Raw genomic sequence first — 19,145 nt, forward strand, 5'->3', positions numbered from 1 at the left:
CGCCGTCGCCCCTCTCCCTCGCCAGCGCTCTTGTTCCTCCCTCATCGCTCACACCGTCTTCTTCTTCCTCATCGTCTTCTGCCTACTTCTCTTCACCATCAATCTCCCCCGCCCTCCCGAATCGATCATCGTAATCATCCATGACGCGCCAGTAAAAAAAGCACAGACGTAAGGGACACGTCGTCATCAACTACATCACCAAGAAGAGAATAGAAGAATAGATAGAAAAAGGAAGAAGACAAGAGCACTCTATGGAAAAGACGACGAACGCCCCGACCGAGCCACCAGACCCCAGTCCGCGTTCCAAACGAAGGGAGCGACGCAAGACGCTCCACCTCGGCTCGCTCTCTCACCTCACCGTCAGCGGCGGCGGCGGCGGCAGCGGCAGCGGCGGCAAGTCGGCGTCTGTCGAAGACCTCGAGCACCCGCTCAACAGGGAGAGAGGCGGCAGCGGCGGCCGAACGACCGGCAGTGGAGTGCTGGCCAGCGGGCCGGCCAGCGCGAGCCGGCCAGGAGGCCCCCTCAGCGGCAGCGGCCCCGTGAGCGGAAAGAGCGCCGCGAGCGTGTTCTCGATTGGCAGCGGCGGCGGAGCGGCGGACAGCGACGGTAATGCCAAAGACACGAGCAGCAGCAGCAGCAGCAAGCGGCTCAGCAGAAAGCTGCGGAAGGCGCCGGCGGGCAGCGGGGTGGCCGAGGGGGAGCTCATCCTGCTGCGGCTCGAGGGCCGCATCCTCGAAGAGAAGGAACGCGAACGTGAGAAGGAAAAGCGACGCAACGAACTGCAACAGCAGCAGCAACAACCGACAAAGGAGGATGATGAACAGCAACAGCAACAGCAACAGCAGCAGCAGCAGCAGCAGCTGGCGATGGCGGCGGTGCTGTCGCCAAAGGACTTGACGCGAGGGGGAACGCTCAAGAGGATGATGCTGGCCAAGGCCGGCGGCGGCAGCGGCGTGGGGAGCAACCTGCGCGACGAGATGTCGGGCGAGAAGACCGCCGGAAGCGGTATCTGCGTCAACAACAATAACAACAGCACCGGCGCCGCGGCCAACAACAGTAACAATGGAGGCGGAGGCGAGGGCGACGCGGCGCCGCTGGAGCGGCGGCAGCTCAACCCGCTGGTACTCAAGAGCCAGGAGGACGCCTCGGCGTCGTCACTTCAGAAGGCCCTCAGCTGCGTGCACGAGGAAGACGCTTCGCTCTTGCCTCCGCTTCCCAGTACGCACCGCCGCACCGCCGCACGCATGGGCATTGCACCTGATTGCACACGGGCAGCAGACTGACCACACCTCCGGTGAATGTCACAGTGGAACGGCTGCATCGCAAGTCGCTGGGCGGGTGGATGGAGCAGCTCACTCGGCGGGCCAGCGCAGCGCAATCGCCCAGGTACTTACTGCCGCTGCCACCCTCTCAATCTTAGCCAGCTCCACGCATTTAATTCGGTTGTGTGTCGTGTGTGCGTGTGTGTGTGCGGTGGTGTCGAATGCAACACAGCGATACGGAAGATAAAGAGTTGATCGAGTTCGAAGAGGCCGAGATCGCATGCCTGTTCTGGATGCAGGTGGAGCTCTACCGCCAGGCGTGTCGTTTCGAGCGAGACAAGGCTGAGAAAGAGGGCCGGCTCTCCACGTCCTCCACCACTACCACCACGACGGCCACGGCCGCAGCCGCCAGCGGCTCGTCGTCACCTGCTCCGTCTCGTCGGGCGACGACCGGAGGCAACAGCAGCGCCGCCGCTGCCACCAGTGAAGCAGGTGACGCGAACCGCGGCGGGCCGGTACTCGGAGTGGCGCACAGAAGGACGCACCCGTCGGCGCCTGTACATAAGATCTCGTCCCTGGGCTGGCCCATCACGCCATCCCACGGCAGCTACATCACCACGCCACCACAGCAACCGATTTTGAGTACCTCCACTGCCTCCCTTCTCCCCACACACACCACACACGCACACGCACACGCACACATCGCACACACACGTACCACCGCACGCACACGCACCACTTTAAACTCATCTTTGGCCCTCCAAAGGTTCACACGAGTTGCGGCTTCGAATATTCCAGCAGCACGTGGCGGAGGACGCGCCTCTGCGGATCGACCTCAAGAGCAGCACCGTCAAGGACATCGCGCTCGAGATGGACGCCCTCTCCTCTTCTTCCTCCCCCTCTTCCCTCTCCTCCTCCTCCTCCTTTTCAACATCAACTGTCACCACGTTGTCGTCGTCGTCGCTGTCGCTCACCGCGCAGTCGCCGCTCTCCTCCTTCTCGTTCTCTCCCCTGCCGTCGCCGCTTCCGTCGCCCACCTCATCGTCCTCGTCGGCGTCGGCGTCGGCCTCTCCGTTCTCGGCCGACAACCTCCAGGCCCATCCGCACCCGGCGCTCCTGCACCCGCACCTCCCCGACCTGCTGTTCCGCGAGGCCCAGCGGCAGGTGTTCCTCCAGCTGCGCCGGGAGGCGTTCCCTTCCTTTCTTCAGCTTTTTTTCTCGGCCTCGCTCGAGGCCATGGACCACCCACAGCCGCTCCCCGAGGCACGTACCACCCGAGCTCGCTTGTGTCGTGCGTGTGCGTGTCGTGTCGTGCGTGTGCGGTGACTGAACTGACGGTGGTCTCGACAGGTGGTGTTTGAGGAGTTCCGACGCGAGTATTCCAAGTCGGAAGCACCAGTTTCGGCCGACGCTCCCGACGACCACGGCTGGCATTTCCTGGAGGCCACCAAAGGCGTCAGGTACGCACACGCACCACCGCGCCACCGCGCCACCGCGCCACCGCACACGCGCCGCCGCACGCGCCCCTCTGATGTGCGAAGTGCAGGTGCCTCCGCAAGTTCTACCCCGGCAAGGACATCGGGTGCGCCAAGGCCGTCGGCGTGGTGGGCGCGCCGGCGGCGCAGGTGTTCCGCCTGGTGATGGCCTGCAGCGAGACGCGGCAGGAGTGGGACGAGCTCTACCTGTCGGGTAAGGTGACCGAGAACCTGGCCTCCAACATCCAGCTCCTCTACTTTTCCATGCGCAGCCTGTGCAAGACGGTGCGCAAACGCGACTTTGTGGTGGCCCGCGCGTTTGCGGTGCTGCGCGGGAAGGAGGGCGAGCGCGGCGGCGCGCCGCGGGACACGTTCGTGGTCATCTCCAAGTCGGTGCCGTCGGCCGCGCACCCGCCCCAGAAGGAGTTTGTGCGCGGCGAGGAGGTGATCGAGGGCTGGATCTTCAAGGAGACCGGCAACAACTCGTCGCTCATCACGCGGGTCGTGTCGATCGACTTCCGCGGCAAGATTCCGCCCTCGGTCGTCAACGCACTCAACCACCGGTTCGCCTTCCACTGCGCACGCACACATCATCACCATCGCACACGCGCACGCACCACCGCACACCCACATGCCGCTTGACAGTGAACTAATGCGTGTGGATGACCGTGGTGATGATAGGTTGGCGATTACGTCGGTCCTCAACATCAAGGCGGTGTTCGACAAGGTGCGCGAGAAGACCAAGGAGCTGATGGAGCCCGACCGCGACACCTACTTCCCGTTCGTTGCCCGGGTCATGTACCCGCACCAGTTCATCACTCGCGAGGAGACTGCCAACGAGTACTCGCCCAGTCTCATCGGCGGCAGCGGCGCCGATGACGGTTCTGGTAACCCCTCGGCCTCGGGGGCATCGGCGTCGGGCTCGGGCTCGTCGTCGTCGCTGTTGGCCGTAAGCCCGAGCAAACCGGCACGGCGCGGGGTCAAGATCAGCGAAGACGTGGACGAGAGCGATGGCGGCCACAAGCGCGAGTGCGGCCGGCCGACGCCGAGGCCCGCCGCCGAGTTCCCGATTCTGTCGGTGATGGAGGGCGAGCTGGTGACCGTCGTCAAGAAGGTGCCCGGCTCCAAGCTCTGGTACGACTCCGCTCACCATCACCACCACCATCATCATCACTGCATGTCTCGCATTGCTGACGTGGCCGCGGCGGTGGTATGTGTCTGTGGCACAGGGAGGGATTCCACAACCGGAGACGGGGCCTGGTCAACATCGACTACATCGACCCGATCCTGCCCACGTTGCCCAGCCCGTCGACAAATATGATCATGGTACGCGAAGGGGCAACCGCACACAGAAAAGGACTCGGCCAGTCTCACTTGGTTTTCGCTTGTGTGTCGGCCGTGTCCAGAACCCGGGCATGGTGTCGCTGATGGAGATCCTGCTCGAGAGCGACTGCCGCGTGGTGTTCACGCTGCTGTCGGTCGTGGATCTGGCCTTCAACCAGTCCATTCCGGAGGCCATCATCCGAATTCACGAGGTGGGTGGCGCGCCCACAGTTTTGATCAAGTCCGCCATCACGCTCGACCTGTCCAGTACGTCGCCTTCTTCACATTCCTTTCTGGCTCGGCATTTGGTGGGGCGGCGGCGTGGAATGTGAAACATGTATGGGCTCGCCTAAATAACAGATCTGTTACTTTGCGCAGAGAGCACGGCCGTGGGGACGCTGTTCCGGGGGAGCGAGATCCACACGTCACTGCTCTCCAGCTACGCCAAGACGGTGGCCAAGAAGTACCTCACCAAGACCCTGACGTCGCTCATCCACAACGTGTGCCAGCTCTACGACGAGGGCAAGTCGTTCGAGGTCGACCCGGCGCGGCTCAAGGAGGGCGAGGTGCTGTCCGAAAACGCCGATCAGCTCGTTACCACCACGCGCAGCTTCCTTGAGAAGATCCTCCGCACTGTCGACGAATGTCCAGCGTACCTCCACCCGTCCCCTTGACTTGGCGTGCGTCGTGTCGTGTGTGTCGTGTGTGTCGTGTGTGTCGTGTCGTGTGTGTGTGTGCGTGGTCGTGCGTGGTCGTGATCGTTGGTTGTTTCACGTTCCACCACTCTTGCTCTGCGCAGGTCGTTGCGCGACATTTGTCGGCATCTTCAGCGGGAGGTGTCCTCCAAGTACCCGGGCACCCACTACACCGTGCTCGGTGGCCTCTTCTTCCTTCGCCTCCTCTGTCCTGCCATCGTTTCGCCCACAGAGCGAGCCCTTATCAAGGGTGCGTGTCGTGTGTCGTGTGTCGTGTCATGTCGTGTGTCGTGTTGTGTCTCACACGAAGTTTGTGCGCGTCTCCATTCTTGCAGGCCAAGTATCGCCGGGCGTGCGGCGTGGGTTGGTGATGATCTCCAAGGTCCTCCAAAATCTGGCCAACGGGATCGAGTTCGGGTGCAAGGAGGCCCACATGGCCATCCTCAACCCGTTCATCATCGAGAACCTTGCCGTCGTTCACATGTTCTTCGACAAGCTCACCGTACCTATACATTGATGTATTGATGTATTGATGTATTTAATGATATATCGAACGTTGTTGTTGTTTTGTGTTATAGGACGAAACGGAGGTCAACAAGGCGCTCAAGGCCGAGGAGCGGGTGCGCGACAAGCAGGACGTGGACACCGATCTGCCGCAGGACTCACTCAACGTCATGCACGCCGAGCTGAGCAAGCACCTCGACGGCATCGCCGACAAGTTGGAATTCGAGGAGACCGTACGCGTCCCATCTCGAAACGCTCACCGCACACGCACCACCGCACACGCACGCACACGCGCACGAGCGCACGGCTGACCTCGTTGTGTCGACAGGAGGCTGGAATGCCGACCCTCGAGCGGCTGTTGAGCGTGCTCACGCTTCTGGGGCCTCCGTCGACAGAAATCAACAAGTCGTCGACGAGCGCCCTGAAGGGGCACCTCCGTCGGCTCTCGTTCGGCAAGGGCTCCTTCATCAAGACCTTCAAGGTATGCAACGCTCGCGGCGCTTCAGCCCAACACACAGCGACCACAACACTCACGACACACACACACACACACACACACAACACGCGTCCACGCTACAGCAAGAGCGAGAGGCGCAGAAGGAAAAGGAATCGGCGGTGCCGAAGAGCATCATCGTGACCAACCCGGACAAAAGCGAGCCCGTGCTGTTGCCCACGATCGAGGAGATCATGGAGGAGCGTATTGAAGTGGTCGGCAACGAGGACCTCGACTTCTCGCCCGAACAGCGACGACGAGGTACGGCTGCCTTTTCACCGCCTCTCCTCGTACCACATCTTAACCGAACTCGTGTCGTGTCGTGTCGTGTCGTGTCGTGTCGTGTCGTGTCGTGTCGTGTCGTGTCGTGTCGTGCAGCCAAACTGAAGAAGGACAAGCTGGAGAAGATACTGGGCGTGGCGCTCAGCCCGGAGAACCTCAGCGCGCAGCTCTGTGGCGGCAGCGCGTCTACCTCGGCCCCGCCCTCTGCCCGCGGCGACAAGAACGTGCTGGCCGTCAAGGACATTCGTGAGCGCGCCCGCTCGACCACGGTCGCCCCGGCCGGTTCGTCGCCGTCGGGTCCCGCGGACAGCAAGCGGCGGCAGTCGTCGACCGACCGCACCACCAAGCGCGACGCCGACGGCGCCCGACGATCACCGCGGCGCGACGACAAGGGCAGCGCCGGCGACCAGCGGCAGCAGCGCAGCAAGCACCACCAGTACACGGCCACCGTGCCCGGGGCCTCGCACAAGCAGAAGCTCGTCCACAAGCGGCTCAAGCTGCAGAAGCTGCTTGGCACCCACATCTCCTCGGAGAGCATGATGAATCAGGTCGGCCCGTCATCTTCATCGTCGTCGTCGACCGATCCGACCGCCGCCTCGTTCGGCGACGACGAGCGCTCAATTGACGACGACTCCGCCTCGACGTCGTCATCGCCTTCATCTCCCTCGTCGATACGAAAGAAGTGGTGGCTCGGCGGCGGCGGTGGAAGTGGAGCCGAGGCGATGATGGAAAAGGAGGGGAACGACCCACCGTCGCCGCCGCGCTCTGGGGAGGACGGCAGTGCCGGGAGGCGGCGACACAAGACGGCGCCCGAGCGGCCCAGCGGCGGCGGTGGAAGTGGAGGGAGTGGAGGAGGTGGTGGAGGTGGAGGTGGCGGCCTCAACAACTTCATGCGCAAGTGGAACACGAGCGACACGGCCAAGGAGCGCGAGCGGAAGAAGAGCTTCATCCCGTGGATCGGCAACAACGGAACGCCGCCATCGGGGAGCGATGATGAAGCGGATGCAGGAGGAGGGTCGATGATCGAGCAGCCGCAACCGGCCGAAGCCAAGCAGCAGAAGCGGAGGAAGGAGACCTTCACGGGCTTCTTCCGACGGCGACTCGACAGCGGCGGCTCCTCCCCAGAGACACCGGTGTCGGCCATCGCCGCCAAGGCCGCCGAAGACATTGCTGAGTAGCATAGTTCTACTTGAAGATGAGGATGAAGATGATGAAGACGGAGAAGAAGTAGAAGAGTTTGCAAGCACCGTGGAGGAGGGTGATAGAGAGACGAGTGTTTGCTTGTACCGCCGATAGACCTCAAACATGTACAGGTTACAAACCAAGGAAACGATGAACGTAGCGGCAGAAGAAGGTGAAGGTCACTTCCACGGAGTGTGACGTGAACTCCTCAATGAGGGGCTGTCGGGGAATTAGAGGGCGAAGCTACCAGAAGAAGACGACAAGCTTGGAGGCAAGACCTGCAAGATGAGCGCCACCTCATCGAATGCCTTGGGCACGCCATTCGATGAAGGCACCACCGGTGGAGGGGAGGCGAAGAAGGGAGATGCGGCGGTGAAGCATGTGGTGGTGCTCATGCTCGAGAATCGTTCGTTCGACAACGCCCTGGGCTACCTCGATTCGCATCATCCGTTCGACGGACTCCATCCCACGCCCTCTTCATCTCAAGCGACCACTACGCAAACAGCTGATCTTGTTGCACAAGAGCGAGAGAGCAAGGCCGCGGAAGATGGAAGGAGTAGCAGCGGTAGCGAGGCGAAGGAGGAAGTGAAGATGAACAGGGCCTACTTCAACACGACTTCAGGCGGGGACGAGGCAGTGTGGCCCGAGCCCAAGGCCCAGTTCTACACGCCCGTCGACCCGCCCCACTCGCACAAGGAGATCATGGAGCAGATGTTTGGCGAGGGCCGCGTTCCCTCCTTCCCTCAAGACGCTTCATCCACGCCACCCAAGGTACACAATCGTGTTACTTATTATTTATTATTTATTTACAATTTATCAATATAAATTACATAATTAAATCAAACTGTGGGCGTGCAGCCGGACATGAGCGGCTTCCTGTCGTGGTACGCGCGCCGGTGTGGGGAGTGGCGGTACCCCCACAAGCTGGACGCCGACGAGCACCACAAGGTCATGCACGCCTACACGCCTCGTGATCTCCCCGTCCTGAGGTACCCACCGCACACGCACACGCACACGCACACGCACCACGGCACACGCACACGCACACGCACACGCACACGCACACGCACACGGCACACGCACACGCACACGCACACGCACACGCACACGCGTACACGCGTGCACGCACACGCACATGCACACGCCACCGCACAGGCACTAACGATCGACGCCTGCAGCACGCTGGCCCGGGAGTACGCGTTCAGTGATGCGTGGTTCTGTTCGATGCCCGGCCCGACGGCGCCCAACCGCCAGTTCCTCCACTCGGCGACGTCGGCCGGGCTCACGGCCAACAGCGGCCGGCCGCAGCACCAGCCGACCCTCTTCGACATGCTCGACGCCGCGGGGCGCGACTGGAAGGTGTACTACCACGACATCTCCACCGTCATGACCTTCTCGCGCGCGCTCGCGAGGCCCGACTTTGCTCGGCGCTTCGCGGGCTTCGAGCGGTTCGAGGCCGACGTGGCCGGCGACGACTTCCCGGCCTATTCGTTCATCGAACCGCGCATCTTCGACGATCCCATCAACGGCCTCTACTCCAACGACCAGGTACCGCACACGCACGACCGCACACGCAGCTCACATTATTGATCGCACACACACGCACACAACCCTAGCACCCGCCGCACGACGTGCGACGAGGTGAGGTTCTGCTGGCGCGGGTCTACGAAGCGATGCGCAGTTCGCCGCACTGGGAGTCGTCGCTGCTGCTGGTACTCTATGACGAGCACGGCGGCTACTACGATCACGTCCCCCCACCCTACCTGCGACCAGCGACGCAGGCCGGACCACCGGCCGCCTTCGACTTTTCGGTGTTGGGCCCGCGCGTGCCGGCCGTGTTCGTGTCGCCGCTGATCGAACGGCGGCAGCCGCCCGTGCGCCCACGGTCTGGCGACCAGTACTTCACCCACGAGTCCTTCATTCTTACGCTGGCCAAGGTGCGCATCTGACGATCAACTGCGATCGCCCGACTCGGGTTCTCACGTGTGTGCGTGTGCGGTGGTGCGTGTCGTGTCGTGTGCGGTCGCAGATGTGGAATCTGGACGCCAGCGTGCTCGAGTGGCAGCACGACCCCTCACAAATCGCAACCTTTGAGTGGCTGTGGCAGGGACGACCCATCAGCGACGACTCACACAAGGTACGCAGCGTAGCGCATCGCAATCATGACGTGTGAGGTGCGTGCGCGGTCATGCGTGCGCTTTGGCTAAAGCCGGACAATGTGCAGGAGCACGTGCGAATGCCGGCCTGGCGCGGGTTGGAGGCCGCCAGCGTGGCGTTCCCGCACGAGGGCATGGACCCCTACGAGGGCAACTACGAGGTCAAGTGGGTCGGCTGGGCCGTGGCGTCGGCCCTGTTCCTGCGCGACGAGGTGCGGGTGGACCACCCGGAGGTCCGCCGGTGGTGCGACGACGTGGTGGGCCTCCGGTCCACGCTCTCGGCGGGTACGTTCATGGACGGGTTCGGCAAGGTGGTCGACGCGACCCGGCAGCGGCTGGCCGCAGTGGTCGGCGACGATGAGGCGAAGCGGCGCGAGCTCAAGACGACAGAGCCCTCGGCCCTCCTCCCACTTCTCCACTACCTGGACCAGGTCTGTCACGCTTGATGTAACCATAATAAAATAAAATAACATGAAATCAAAAATGATAATCAAGGGGCAAGGAAGGCCAGGAGGGCGCGGCTCACGCGTTCGGGCTCGTCGTGCTGCACCCAGTGGGTGGCCTCGGGCAGATAGGTCGCGCCACAGACAGCCGGGTCCCGCTGGCGGCAGTAGGCCAGCGACTTCTCCACCAACACGAGATCGAGTGCCACGTCTAGCGTGTGGCGTGTACGTCGTGCGTTAGGAGTGACTTGCGATCACATTCGATCACGCACAAGAACACGCACGACCGCACACAGGTACCGTTCTCGCCCCAGATCATATGCAACGGGACACGAATGGCGGGGTCGACTTCGTTCAGGCGCCTGGCATTGCGGAAGGCAGCGCGGTACCAGTTGAGCATGCCCGTCAGCGCTCCCGGCTCGCTCCACGCTTGCAGTCCTCTGTAGTGTGTGTGTCGTGTGTGTGTGTGTGGGCGACGCCGTTACTCCTCCAGGGTCTGATGGTCGTTACCTGCGGAGGCTATCGAGCGGGAACGTCTTGCCAATGATGCCCGAACCCTCTGGCGCGCCCTGCAAAAAAGAGAAGTTGTTCCTGTGTGTCGTTGGTCGTGTCGTGTTGCGTGCAGTTCGTGTGTGGTTATTGGAGTGGCATGGCGCAAAGAAGGGGAATTGGAGGGGAACGTACGATCGAATCTTCTCCTCGGGGACGTAGGGCAGCTGGAAGTAGAAGATGTACCAGCTCTTGCCCAGTTGCGACAGACTCGACGTGAGGTGATCTCTGAACGCTAACGGATGAGGCGCGTTCATGATCACCAGCTTTTCCACCACCTCGGGCCAACGCAGTGCGATCCTGGCCACGACACAGCAAATATAGCATCATGATCACAATCCTCGAACAACAACAACAACAACAAACATCCGGGCTGTGTCGCACCACCAAGACACAGCCGCGCCCCAGTCATGACCAATCACCTGATGTGCGCAGTAAGTCAGTAGAGCCAAGTGCTGGTCGGAGCTAAAGACACGGCGCAGGTACGGTGGCCTTGTCGTGGCCGTAGTGGCGGATGAGGCCGCGGACGTCGTCGGCGAGGTGGTCGATGAAGTAGGCCTCCACGCTCTCGGGCTTCTCGCTTCGGTTGTAGCCGCGCTGGTCGGGCGCCACCACGAAGTAGCCCGCAGCCACGAGCGCTGGAATGTGCGCGTGCCAGGAGAGGAGCGCCGTCTCGGGGAAGCCGTGGAGCAGGACGGCGAGCTTCTTCGACGAAGAAGCGCGATCGCCCGCCTCAATCACGTTCAGCCGCACCCCGTTTGTCTCCACCGACGTCTGCCCATGACCCAGGCCGGACATAAAAAATAATGAGTAATGAGTAATTAATAATTAATAACAAATAAATAATAATGAATGACAAATCAATACATAAAGAGGAAGCCGTTGGGGGGGGGAGCAGAGGTACGAAGGTGAGTCCGTCGGTGTGAACGTGCTTGTTGGCGTTCCAGTGGCGCAGTGGCGCAGGCTCCCTGGCGCCGACGAAGAAGTGCACGCAGGCCGCCCAGGCCGCGACAGCCAGCAGCGCGGCGAGAGTGGGATAGACCACCGACCCCACCAGCACCTTCACGTAGCTCCCACCCATCTCTCCTCCAGAGTGGTGGCGAACAAACGTATGTCTCCTCGTCCGCCACTGTGATAAGTACAACAACGCCTGGTTTTGAACCGGTTTGATTGCGTGCGCTTTGGCAGGAAAAAACCCAGCATGAAAGGTGACTCGCAGCAAGCGAGGCCGCACTCGCCCTACTAGAGGCGAATGAAGCGGCCGAGCTGGGAGTCCCAGTGGACCACGTGTGATGAGCTCGACCTGAAGGGCAGAGAGGTAACCTGGCTCTATGCGATTTCAAACAGGTCCGAGGCCACGGTGCCGGCCACGCGGCGCGAGGAACACGTGCAGCGTGGGCTAACACGTCCTGCTCGCCTGGCAGCAGCTCGGCCGCGACCAGCAGCGCCCGCAGGGTCCACCGACTGTTGATGTTCACGTCCTGCGCCAGACCGAACTCCAGCGGCTCGCCATAGTCATTGGGCACCCCGAATTCATCTGCAGCGACGCCCGGGTGCCGCAATGGGGCGCCAGAGAAGGCGCCGTCGGCCTGGAGCGTGTAGAGGAAGCCGGGGGGCGAGGGGCGGCTGAATGAAAGCGGCCTATGCGGCATAGCCAACGTGGTGGGTTTTTCTCAGTGCTGACAAACCAAACAGCCCGATATTATTCGTAAGACCAACCAGCAACGGCACCAATGTTGGCCTGACTGTCTGATTTGCACCAAATCTCTTCGTGCTTCTCTTCCATCTTCAAAATTGAAAGCAAAAAGATGGTGAGCAAACGCAAGAACATGACATTACTTTTCCTAAAATGGGAAGGGCCACGTCTGTGCACTGAGCCTGCGAGGACAGGAAGATGAGGCGGCGCTCTTGCCCTGGTGGTGGTCCTCTCCGTCTTGGCGGCCTTCGTCTCGCTCCACCAACTCCAGCTGTCTGCGGCGAGAGTTCCCATATCCATACGGCGAGCCGCTCCGCGCATCTTCGTTTGGCCCTCGACCTCCCCATCTCCATCTTCATCTCCATCTTCATCTCCCACTCGCTCTCCGCCTCACTCTCCCTCCGCCTCTCCTACGCCCTCAACGCCAGCCAGCCCCTCCCCGCTATGGACCGCCGTGCCCAAGTTGAAGCCGCTGGCCATAGCCATCGTCTTCCCCCAGTTCCACGCCATCCCCGAGAACGATGAGCTCTGGGGCGTCAACTTCACCGAGTGGACCTACCTCAAGCCCATGCCGCGCCACGTCATCGATGAGGTCATCTACAAGCCCCACCCCGACCTGGGCTACTACAACATTCTCGATTATGGGCACCGCCGGTTCATGCGCGTGCTGGCCGACCGCTTCGGCATCCACGGGTTCTGTTTCTACCACTTCTGGTTCAAGGACCACCCAGGTACGTAAGGTTTGATGTGTTTAATGTTCATCATTTTCCGCTCTATATTGTATACTGTTTATCTTCTTTGTGAATTAACACTCGCCCGTCGCAGTGATGCATCGCCCGCTCGAGCTGATGCTCAAGGATGGGGAGCCGAGTAAGCCCTTCGTGCTGTGCTGGGCCAACGAGAACTGGACCCGTGCGTGGGACGGCCAGCCCAAAGACGTCATCCTCGCGCAGGACTACTCCGACCACGAGGGCAACGTCAAGCACTTCTACTTCCTGCTGCCCTTCTTCCGCAACAAGCGCAACATCCGCATCAACAAGCGGCCCGTGTTCATCTGGTACAGAATCGATCAGGAGCATGCGGAGATCGTCGCGAGCATCATGGCCCTGTGGCAGGAGCTGGCCCGGAAGGAGGGCCTGCCGGGCATTCACTTCATGCGCTTCGGCCCACCACCCACCAACGACTGGGCGCCGGCCGACGACCAGGGCCTCCAAGGCTTCGTCCAGTTCGAGCCCGGGTATTCGAGCCCGTGGTGGACAGTCGGGCGCCAACCGGCCGACGCGGGCCAGTGGGCCGGCTTCTGGCTGTTCCACGCCCCCGAGATCTGGACCACGTCGGAGCACCGCCGCCACGGCCAAGCGAAGGAGTTCTACCGCGGCACCCTATTGGGCTGGAACAACGCCCCGCGGCGCGGCTGGACCAATGGGAATTATGAGGGCTACCCGCGGATCTATCGCAACGCGACCGTGGACGAATTCGGGCGTCATGTGCAACGCGTGTACGACCTGGCGGTCCAGGACACCAGCACCATTGCCGGCCCGGAGAACTACGTGTTCTTCGCGGCGTGGAACGAGTGGAACGAGCAGTCGATCCTGGAGCCCAACGACGTAACCGGCTACGACATGATCACGACCGTCAAGCGCGCATTCAAGCCCCACACGGGCAAGACCGTCGTGCACCTGTCCCACCCCGGCGGCGGCACCGAGGCCTACATGAAGCACCTCATGGGCCTCTTCGCCGACTACAACCACACCTGGATCCAGGACGGCAACCCGCCGCCGCCGTCGATGGACTGCGCGCTGCTCCACATCCACAGCGCCATGGTGCTGGAGGGACCCGTATGGCGCGTGATCGACATCGCGCGCTCCTATCGCCTGCGCAAGGTTCCAGTCTACGTGACGGTACACGACTACCAGTGGCTCTTCCCCACGCAACCCAATCCATCGCTCGAGGTGCTGCAGACGACCGAGCCCGGCGTCGGGTACGTGCGGAATGCGACGAAGCTGTTCCAGATGGCGAACCGGGTCATCTTCCCCAACCGCTCGATCTACGAGTACTACCGGACCCAGGTCGGCTCCAAGAACTGGAACGAGGCGAGGATGGTGATGGTGCCGCACAACGACCTCATCATCCACGACGACCGGTTCTACGTGGCCCCAGTGGCCGACAACACGATCAACGTCGCCTACGTCGGCCGCTTCGTCGAGTTCAAGGGCGCCGAGCTCTTCCTGGCGCTGTCCAAGAGCGACGTGCTGCCGGCCAAGCACAACCTACAGTTCCGCTTCCACCAGTTTGGCGAGTTGGAACCGAGGCTGCGGGAGGGCTGCACCACCGTCGAGTTCAACGGCCTGTACGACGACAATGAGATCGAGCGGACCCTGCAGCAGCAGAAGATCCACATCGTCACCTTCTTGTCCATCTCCCCCGAGACCTACTCCTACGCCACGACCAGGATCCTGCGCGCCGGCATCCCGGTTGTCTACCTGGCCCGCGGCGCGGTCGCTGAGCGCCTGGCGCAGGCGAAGCACGCATTCGCGGTGGACGAACCGACCCTGGCGAGCGTGGAGGCCGGCGTGTCGCGTGCGGTCGAGTTCGTCATGGAACTCCAGGGCACCGACACGATCCTCCGAGAGCAGAGCCTCAACATCCAGCCCACCAAGTGGTATCTGAACAACTACCCCGAGATCACGGAGTAAGTACCCCGAGATCGGCTGGGCAATGAGAGACGTGCATCGTGGTTTGTAGCCATTTTGTTGCCATCATTTGGGCGTCAGGCTCGAACAAACCTGCAACCATCGGCGGGGCAGGTGGGGGAAGGCATGTGTTTTCTTTCGAAAGAACAATTGCAAAGGGTGCTACCGGTACGTGCTTGTGGCATCGGCCGGCGCGCCCGAGCGGAGGGCGGCGTGCCAGCACCACCCCGGCAAGAAGGTGGAGATGTGGTGCGAGCGCGATGGGGCGGCCGTGTGCGTGGTGTGCCTGGTGGTGGGTCCGCACAAGGGGCACGACGCCGTCACGATCGAGGAGGTCGAGGCGCGGCCGCGGGAGGCGGTGCGCACCGGGCTGGCGCGTGTCCATCGGAGAGGTGGACGCCGCCGTGGCGCGCGACGGTGCGCGAGGCCGACGAGCTGAAGAGTGCGGCCGAGGCTCGGGCGGCAGTGAAGCGCCACTTCGACGAGATGCGCGAGGCAGCGGCGCAGCGCGAGCTGCCTTCACTGCCGTCGTGGCCGCCTGACAGACTCTTCGCCCGCTGCCAAGTCCTCGGGCCTTCTCGTCAAAAGGAGCAGTCCATGATAGGCGACTCGTCGGCCTCTGGCGCGCAGCCTTCTTCCTTCTTCGGCGGTACCTCCCTCTGGCGGCTCGGCCGCCATCCGCCTCGGTATGTTCGGCTCGGCCGCCTTCGGTCAGCCTTCTGCTGCCACTCCCTTTCCGTTTTCTGCGGGCCACCACCACGACCTCCGTCTTCGGTGCCGCTCCCGCAAGCAATCAGCCTCCTCCTGCTGCCACCACCTCCCCCTTCTTCTTCGGTGCCGCTCCCTCTGGCCAGCCAGAGCGAACTTAACAGTTGGCTGGTGTCCGCGGGGCAGGTGTGGTGAGAAGAAGACATGTGTTCGCCGCGGAGAAGAAGAAGAAGAATGGCAAAAGGGTGTTGCTACAGGCGTGAGACGCCACAGGTGTTGTCGCCCTTGACCTCGCCGGAGTAGACCACCGAGAGACACAGACCCAGCACATTGCGCGTGTCCCGCGGGTCTGCATAGGTGTACATCAGCGTGTGTGTGTGTGTGGTGTGTGTGTGTGTGTGTATGCGTGTGTGTGTGGTGAGAGTGGAAACAGAAACACGACCAAAACAATTGAAGAAGCGATGACACAGGCGAGAGGCGGCGAACCGATGATGCCATCGTCGATGATTCGGGAAGACGTGTAGTAGGCGCTCGACTGGTCCTCGACGATCTGCCTGAACATCTCCTTCCGCATCGTGGCCTGTTGCTCGTCGATCGTCTTGCCGGCCTTCTTGGCAGCCTCTCGGAACACGATATCCATCACCTACCGTATCCGTCGCGTTGTTCGTTGTTTGTTGTTCGTTGTTTGTTGTTGGCCGTGCGAGTGAGCGAGACACAAGACAGAGAAAGAGAAAAATAACGAAAACGGGCCAACGCACCCCTGTGAGCTGGTCGGGGCCCATGACCGAACACTTGGAGTTGGGCCACGAGAAGAGGAATCGCGGTTTGTACGCTCGGCCACACATTCCGTAGTTGCCTGCGTGTGCGTGTGTGTGTGCGTGTGCGTGTGCGCGTGGGTGAGTATTGGCGAGCCCCGCTTGAGGCGGGCGAGACGGCGGGCGCGTACCGGCGCCGTAGGATGCGCCCATGAGGATGGTGATGTGCGGCACTCCGCTGTTGGAGACGGCATTGATAAACTTCGAGCCGTGTTTGATCATGCCTCCCTCCTGCACGCAATGTATAATAATAATAAGAATAACAACAACAACGTATAATAATGAAATGTTAGCAGAACGTAATAATTAGAAAAATGAGAAGAAGACGAACCTCGTATTTCTTGCCGACCATGAAGCCGGTGATGTTTTGGAAGAAGAGAATGGGGATGTCCCGCTGGTTGCACAGCTCAATGAACTGCGTGCCCTTGCACGCCGCCTCGCTGAAGAGCACACCTTTTGCGCCAATCCAATTTCATAAGTTTGTTGTGCCACGTCACACCAAAAGGAGACGTGTGGATGGTAGAGTACCGTTGTTGGAGATGATGCCGACAGGAATGCCAAACACCTTGGCGAAGCACGTGACGAGGGTGGAGCCGTAGAGGGGCTTGAACTCGGTAAAGCGCGAACCGTCCGTGATGCGGGCGATCACCTCGCGCACGTCAAACGGGATTCGGATATTGGCCGACGCTACCCCCAATATCTCCTCTGTCGTGTGTGCGTGTTGTGTGCGTGTCGTGTGTGTGTGTGTGTGTGTCGTGTGTGTGTCGTGTGTGTGTGTGTGGTGCGTGTCGTGCGTCAGCAAATTGAATGAAGAATTGAAACTTGAAAGGGAAGGTACCGGGGTCGTAGAAGGGCTCTTCGATGTGTTCGCTGAAGTGGTTCCTTGGGAGTGCAGTCTTCTTCGTCCAGTGCAGGTTGTGAACGACCTGGCGTGCCTTCAGAATGGCGTCGTGCTCGTTGACTGCCAAGAAGTCCGACACGCCGGACACCCGGCTGTGCATGTCCGCTCCGCCCAAACTGTCATATCACACACACACACACACACAATGAGAACCGCACTCAACGACAGGTGACACGCGACGCCGATGCGCTACACAGCCAACCTTTCGTCATCGACTTCCTCTCCGGTGGCCATCTTCACCAGCGGAGGGCCGCCAAGGAAGACCTTGGCCTGATTCTTGACCATGATCACATAGTCGGACATACCCGGGTTGTACGCTCCACCTTCACAAAGAGTTACTGTTGTGTCGTTGGTCGTGTCGTGTCGTGTCGGTCGAGGAGGAGTACCGGCCGTGCTGCTGCCAAAGACGACGCTGATGGTGGGCAGGCCGGCCTTGGCCCGCTTGGCAAGCTCTCGAAAGGCTGCGCCGCCTCTGTGGAACACCTTGTCCTGCTGCCGCAGATCGGCTCCAGCCTACAAAGACCACAGTAATAAGCACAGGCACCATGGTTGTGTCGTGTCGTGTCGTGTCGTGTCGTGTCGTGTCGTGTCGTGTCGTGTCGTGTCGTGTCGTGTCGTGATCGATCAAACGCACCGACTGGATGAGGGCGATGCAGGGCAGTCGGTTCTCGTAGGCGATCTCGCTCAGGCGCAGCGACTTCATCACCGATATCTCGTTCATCGCTCCGCCCTTGATGGTGCTCACGCTGGCCGACACCATGCACTCCACTCCGCTACAGATACACGCATCAAATTTTGGAGAGTGAACTGTTGCTTACCACTAGGCCGTGGTCGAATGTACCAGACGAGGCCGATGCCGCCCACGAGCGACCCACCCAGCTCGATGCCGTCTTGGCCGTAGCCGGCGAGGGGCATCAGCTCGAGGTACGGCGAGTCCTGATCGAGCACCAGCTCGATACGATCACGCGCTGCAGTCGCGTAGCAAGTAATAGTTCTATTAAAATAAATAAAGAATAAAATATAATAAGAATAATACAAATGAAGAGGGGAGAACCAAGTAGCTGGCCAGACTGAAGGTGGCGGTTGATCGATTTGGGGTCACCTTGATTGAGGCTCAATCGCAGTCGCTCGTGCAACTCATCGACGAGCCCTTCCATCTCCAGCCGGTTCTTCTTGTATTCGGGTGCATGCGTGTCGATCTTCGACTTCCATCTCGGGTTGAGGTCGCCCTGCCCACCTACCACTTCATGAGCTAGCATTTGGCGCTGGCTTTTCTTTTTGATTACAATTTATTTTGCCACAGTTGGATTTTTCATTTATTGATCCTTGTCACGCTTACGTGGCAAGCAGAAGAAGTTGTGTTGTACCTTTTGCTGTTCTGCGGAATGGAGCACCCACATGTGGGCCTCGGACTTGTACCCGTGGTGAGCGTGAGCGGAGTGTATCTGGAGCATGTGCCCTGACAGGTCGATTAGCTCATATATGCCATTGAGATTAGGCACATGTCTAGTCATGCGCCGAGATATGGGCACAGGTACGCACATGGCGCGGCCTACACGTTTGTTGCGTTCCTTTGAGTAGAGGATGACTTATTTGGAATTGCCTTTTGGGTACACATAACAATATTTCTCTCTTTTTGCCTCGGGGCGCATTGGTCCACCGCTGCATCACTTCTTCGAGCACGTTCAGGTGGAGTCACACCCGCCCGTACGGATCTTGGGTGCACACAGTATTACACTTCTTCTACGCCCCCGACAGACAAGTGCTTGACAGGAGCGTGGCCAGAGGTGGCGGGAGGTGGTCCATTCACAGTCCAGCTCACGCGCGAAGAAGAAAAGATGAACACAGACAGTGCGGCATCTTTGTGTCCGACTGGGGTCCGACAGGACTCTCCAGTCACGGTGATGTCTGGCCCACCGTCCGCTACGGAGCCGCTCGAGTTATTGGTCATTACAGCCAATCGCGAGC

The 19,145-nt window shown here is 60.9% G+C and overlaps 4 protein-coding genes and 1 pseudogene across 4 annotated transcripts; 3 read left to right on the forward strand and 2 right to left on the reverse strand.

Moving 5' to 3' along the window:
• Positions 1-251: 251 nt before the first annotated feature.
• On the forward strand, positions 252-7,212 carry ACA1_390530 (GTPaseactivator protein for Ras-like GTPase; the record flags this gene model as incomplete). The annotated part of the gene is made up of 16 exons (XM_004336693.1): positions 252-1,218; positions 1,308-1,386; positions 1,495-1,904; positions 2,029-2,426; positions 2,613-2,722; positions 2,809-3,300; positions 3,419-3,871; positions 3,967-4,063; positions 4,144-4,327; positions 4,439-4,712; positions 4,860-5,005; positions 5,091-5,257; positions 5,334-5,492; positions 5,588-5,740; positions 5,839-6,013; positions 6,131-7,212. 16 exons carry the CDS (start codon positions 252-254, stop codon positions 7,210-7,212), a joined length of 5,346 nt encoding a protein of 1,781 aa, XP_004336741.1.
• Positions 7,213-7,501: 289 nt separating this feature from the next.
• ACA1_390540 (phosphoesterase family protein) lies at positions 7,502-9,818 on the forward strand (the record flags this gene model as incomplete). The annotated part of the gene is made up of 6 exons (XM_004336694.1): positions 7,502-7,987; positions 8,075-8,205; positions 8,395-8,764; positions 8,833-9,153; positions 9,246-9,353; positions 9,426-9,818. 6 exons carry the CDS (start codon positions 7,502-7,504, stop codon positions 9,816-9,818), a joined length of 1,809 nt encoding a protein of 602 aa, XP_004336742.1.
• A 44-nt stretch (positions 9,819-9,862) lies between these two features.
• On the reverse strand, positions 9,863-11,445 carry ACA1_390550 (hydrolase, alpha/beta fold domain containing protein; the record flags this gene model as incomplete). Its single annotated transcript, XM_004336695.1, has 6 exons — positions 9,863-10,026; positions 10,116-10,255; positions 10,326-10,384; positions 10,496-10,664; positions 10,840-11,138; positions 11,269-11,445. The coding sequence occupies 6 exons, from the start codon at positions 11,443-11,445 to the stop codon at positions 9,863-9,865; spliced, it is 1,008 nt and encodes a 335-aa protein (XP_004336743.1).
• An 813-nt stretch (positions 11,446-12,258) lies between these two features.
• On the forward strand, positions 12,259-14,756 carry ACA1_390560 (annotated as a pseudogene).
• A 956-nt stretch (positions 14,757-15,712) lies between these two features.
• Positions 15,713-18,436, reverse strand: ACA1_390570 (acetyl/propionyl CoA carboxylase, beta subunit, putative; the record flags this gene model as incomplete). The annotated part of the gene is made up of 12 exons (XM_004336696.1): positions 15,713-15,810; positions 15,948-16,104; positions 16,220-16,317; positions 16,408-16,507; positions 16,608-16,729; positions 16,805-16,981; positions 17,115-17,293; positions 17,380-17,500; positions 17,564-17,690; positions 17,812-17,950; positions 18,019-18,145; positions 18,280-18,436. The coding sequence occupies 12 exons, from the start codon at positions 18,434-18,436 to the stop codon at positions 15,713-15,715; spliced, it is 1,602 nt and encodes a 533-aa protein (XP_004336744.1).
• Between the last annotated feature and the right edge of the window lie 709 nt (positions 18,437-19,145).

This window comes from Acanthamoeba castellanii, assembly GCF_000313135.1.
Source record: "Acanthamoeba castellanii str. Neff unplaced genomic scaffold scf7180000084740, whole genome shotgun sequence".
In the NCBI taxonomy this organism is placed as follows: domain Eukaryota; phylum Discosea; order Longamoebia; family Acanthamoebidae; genus Acanthamoeba; species Acanthamoeba castellanii.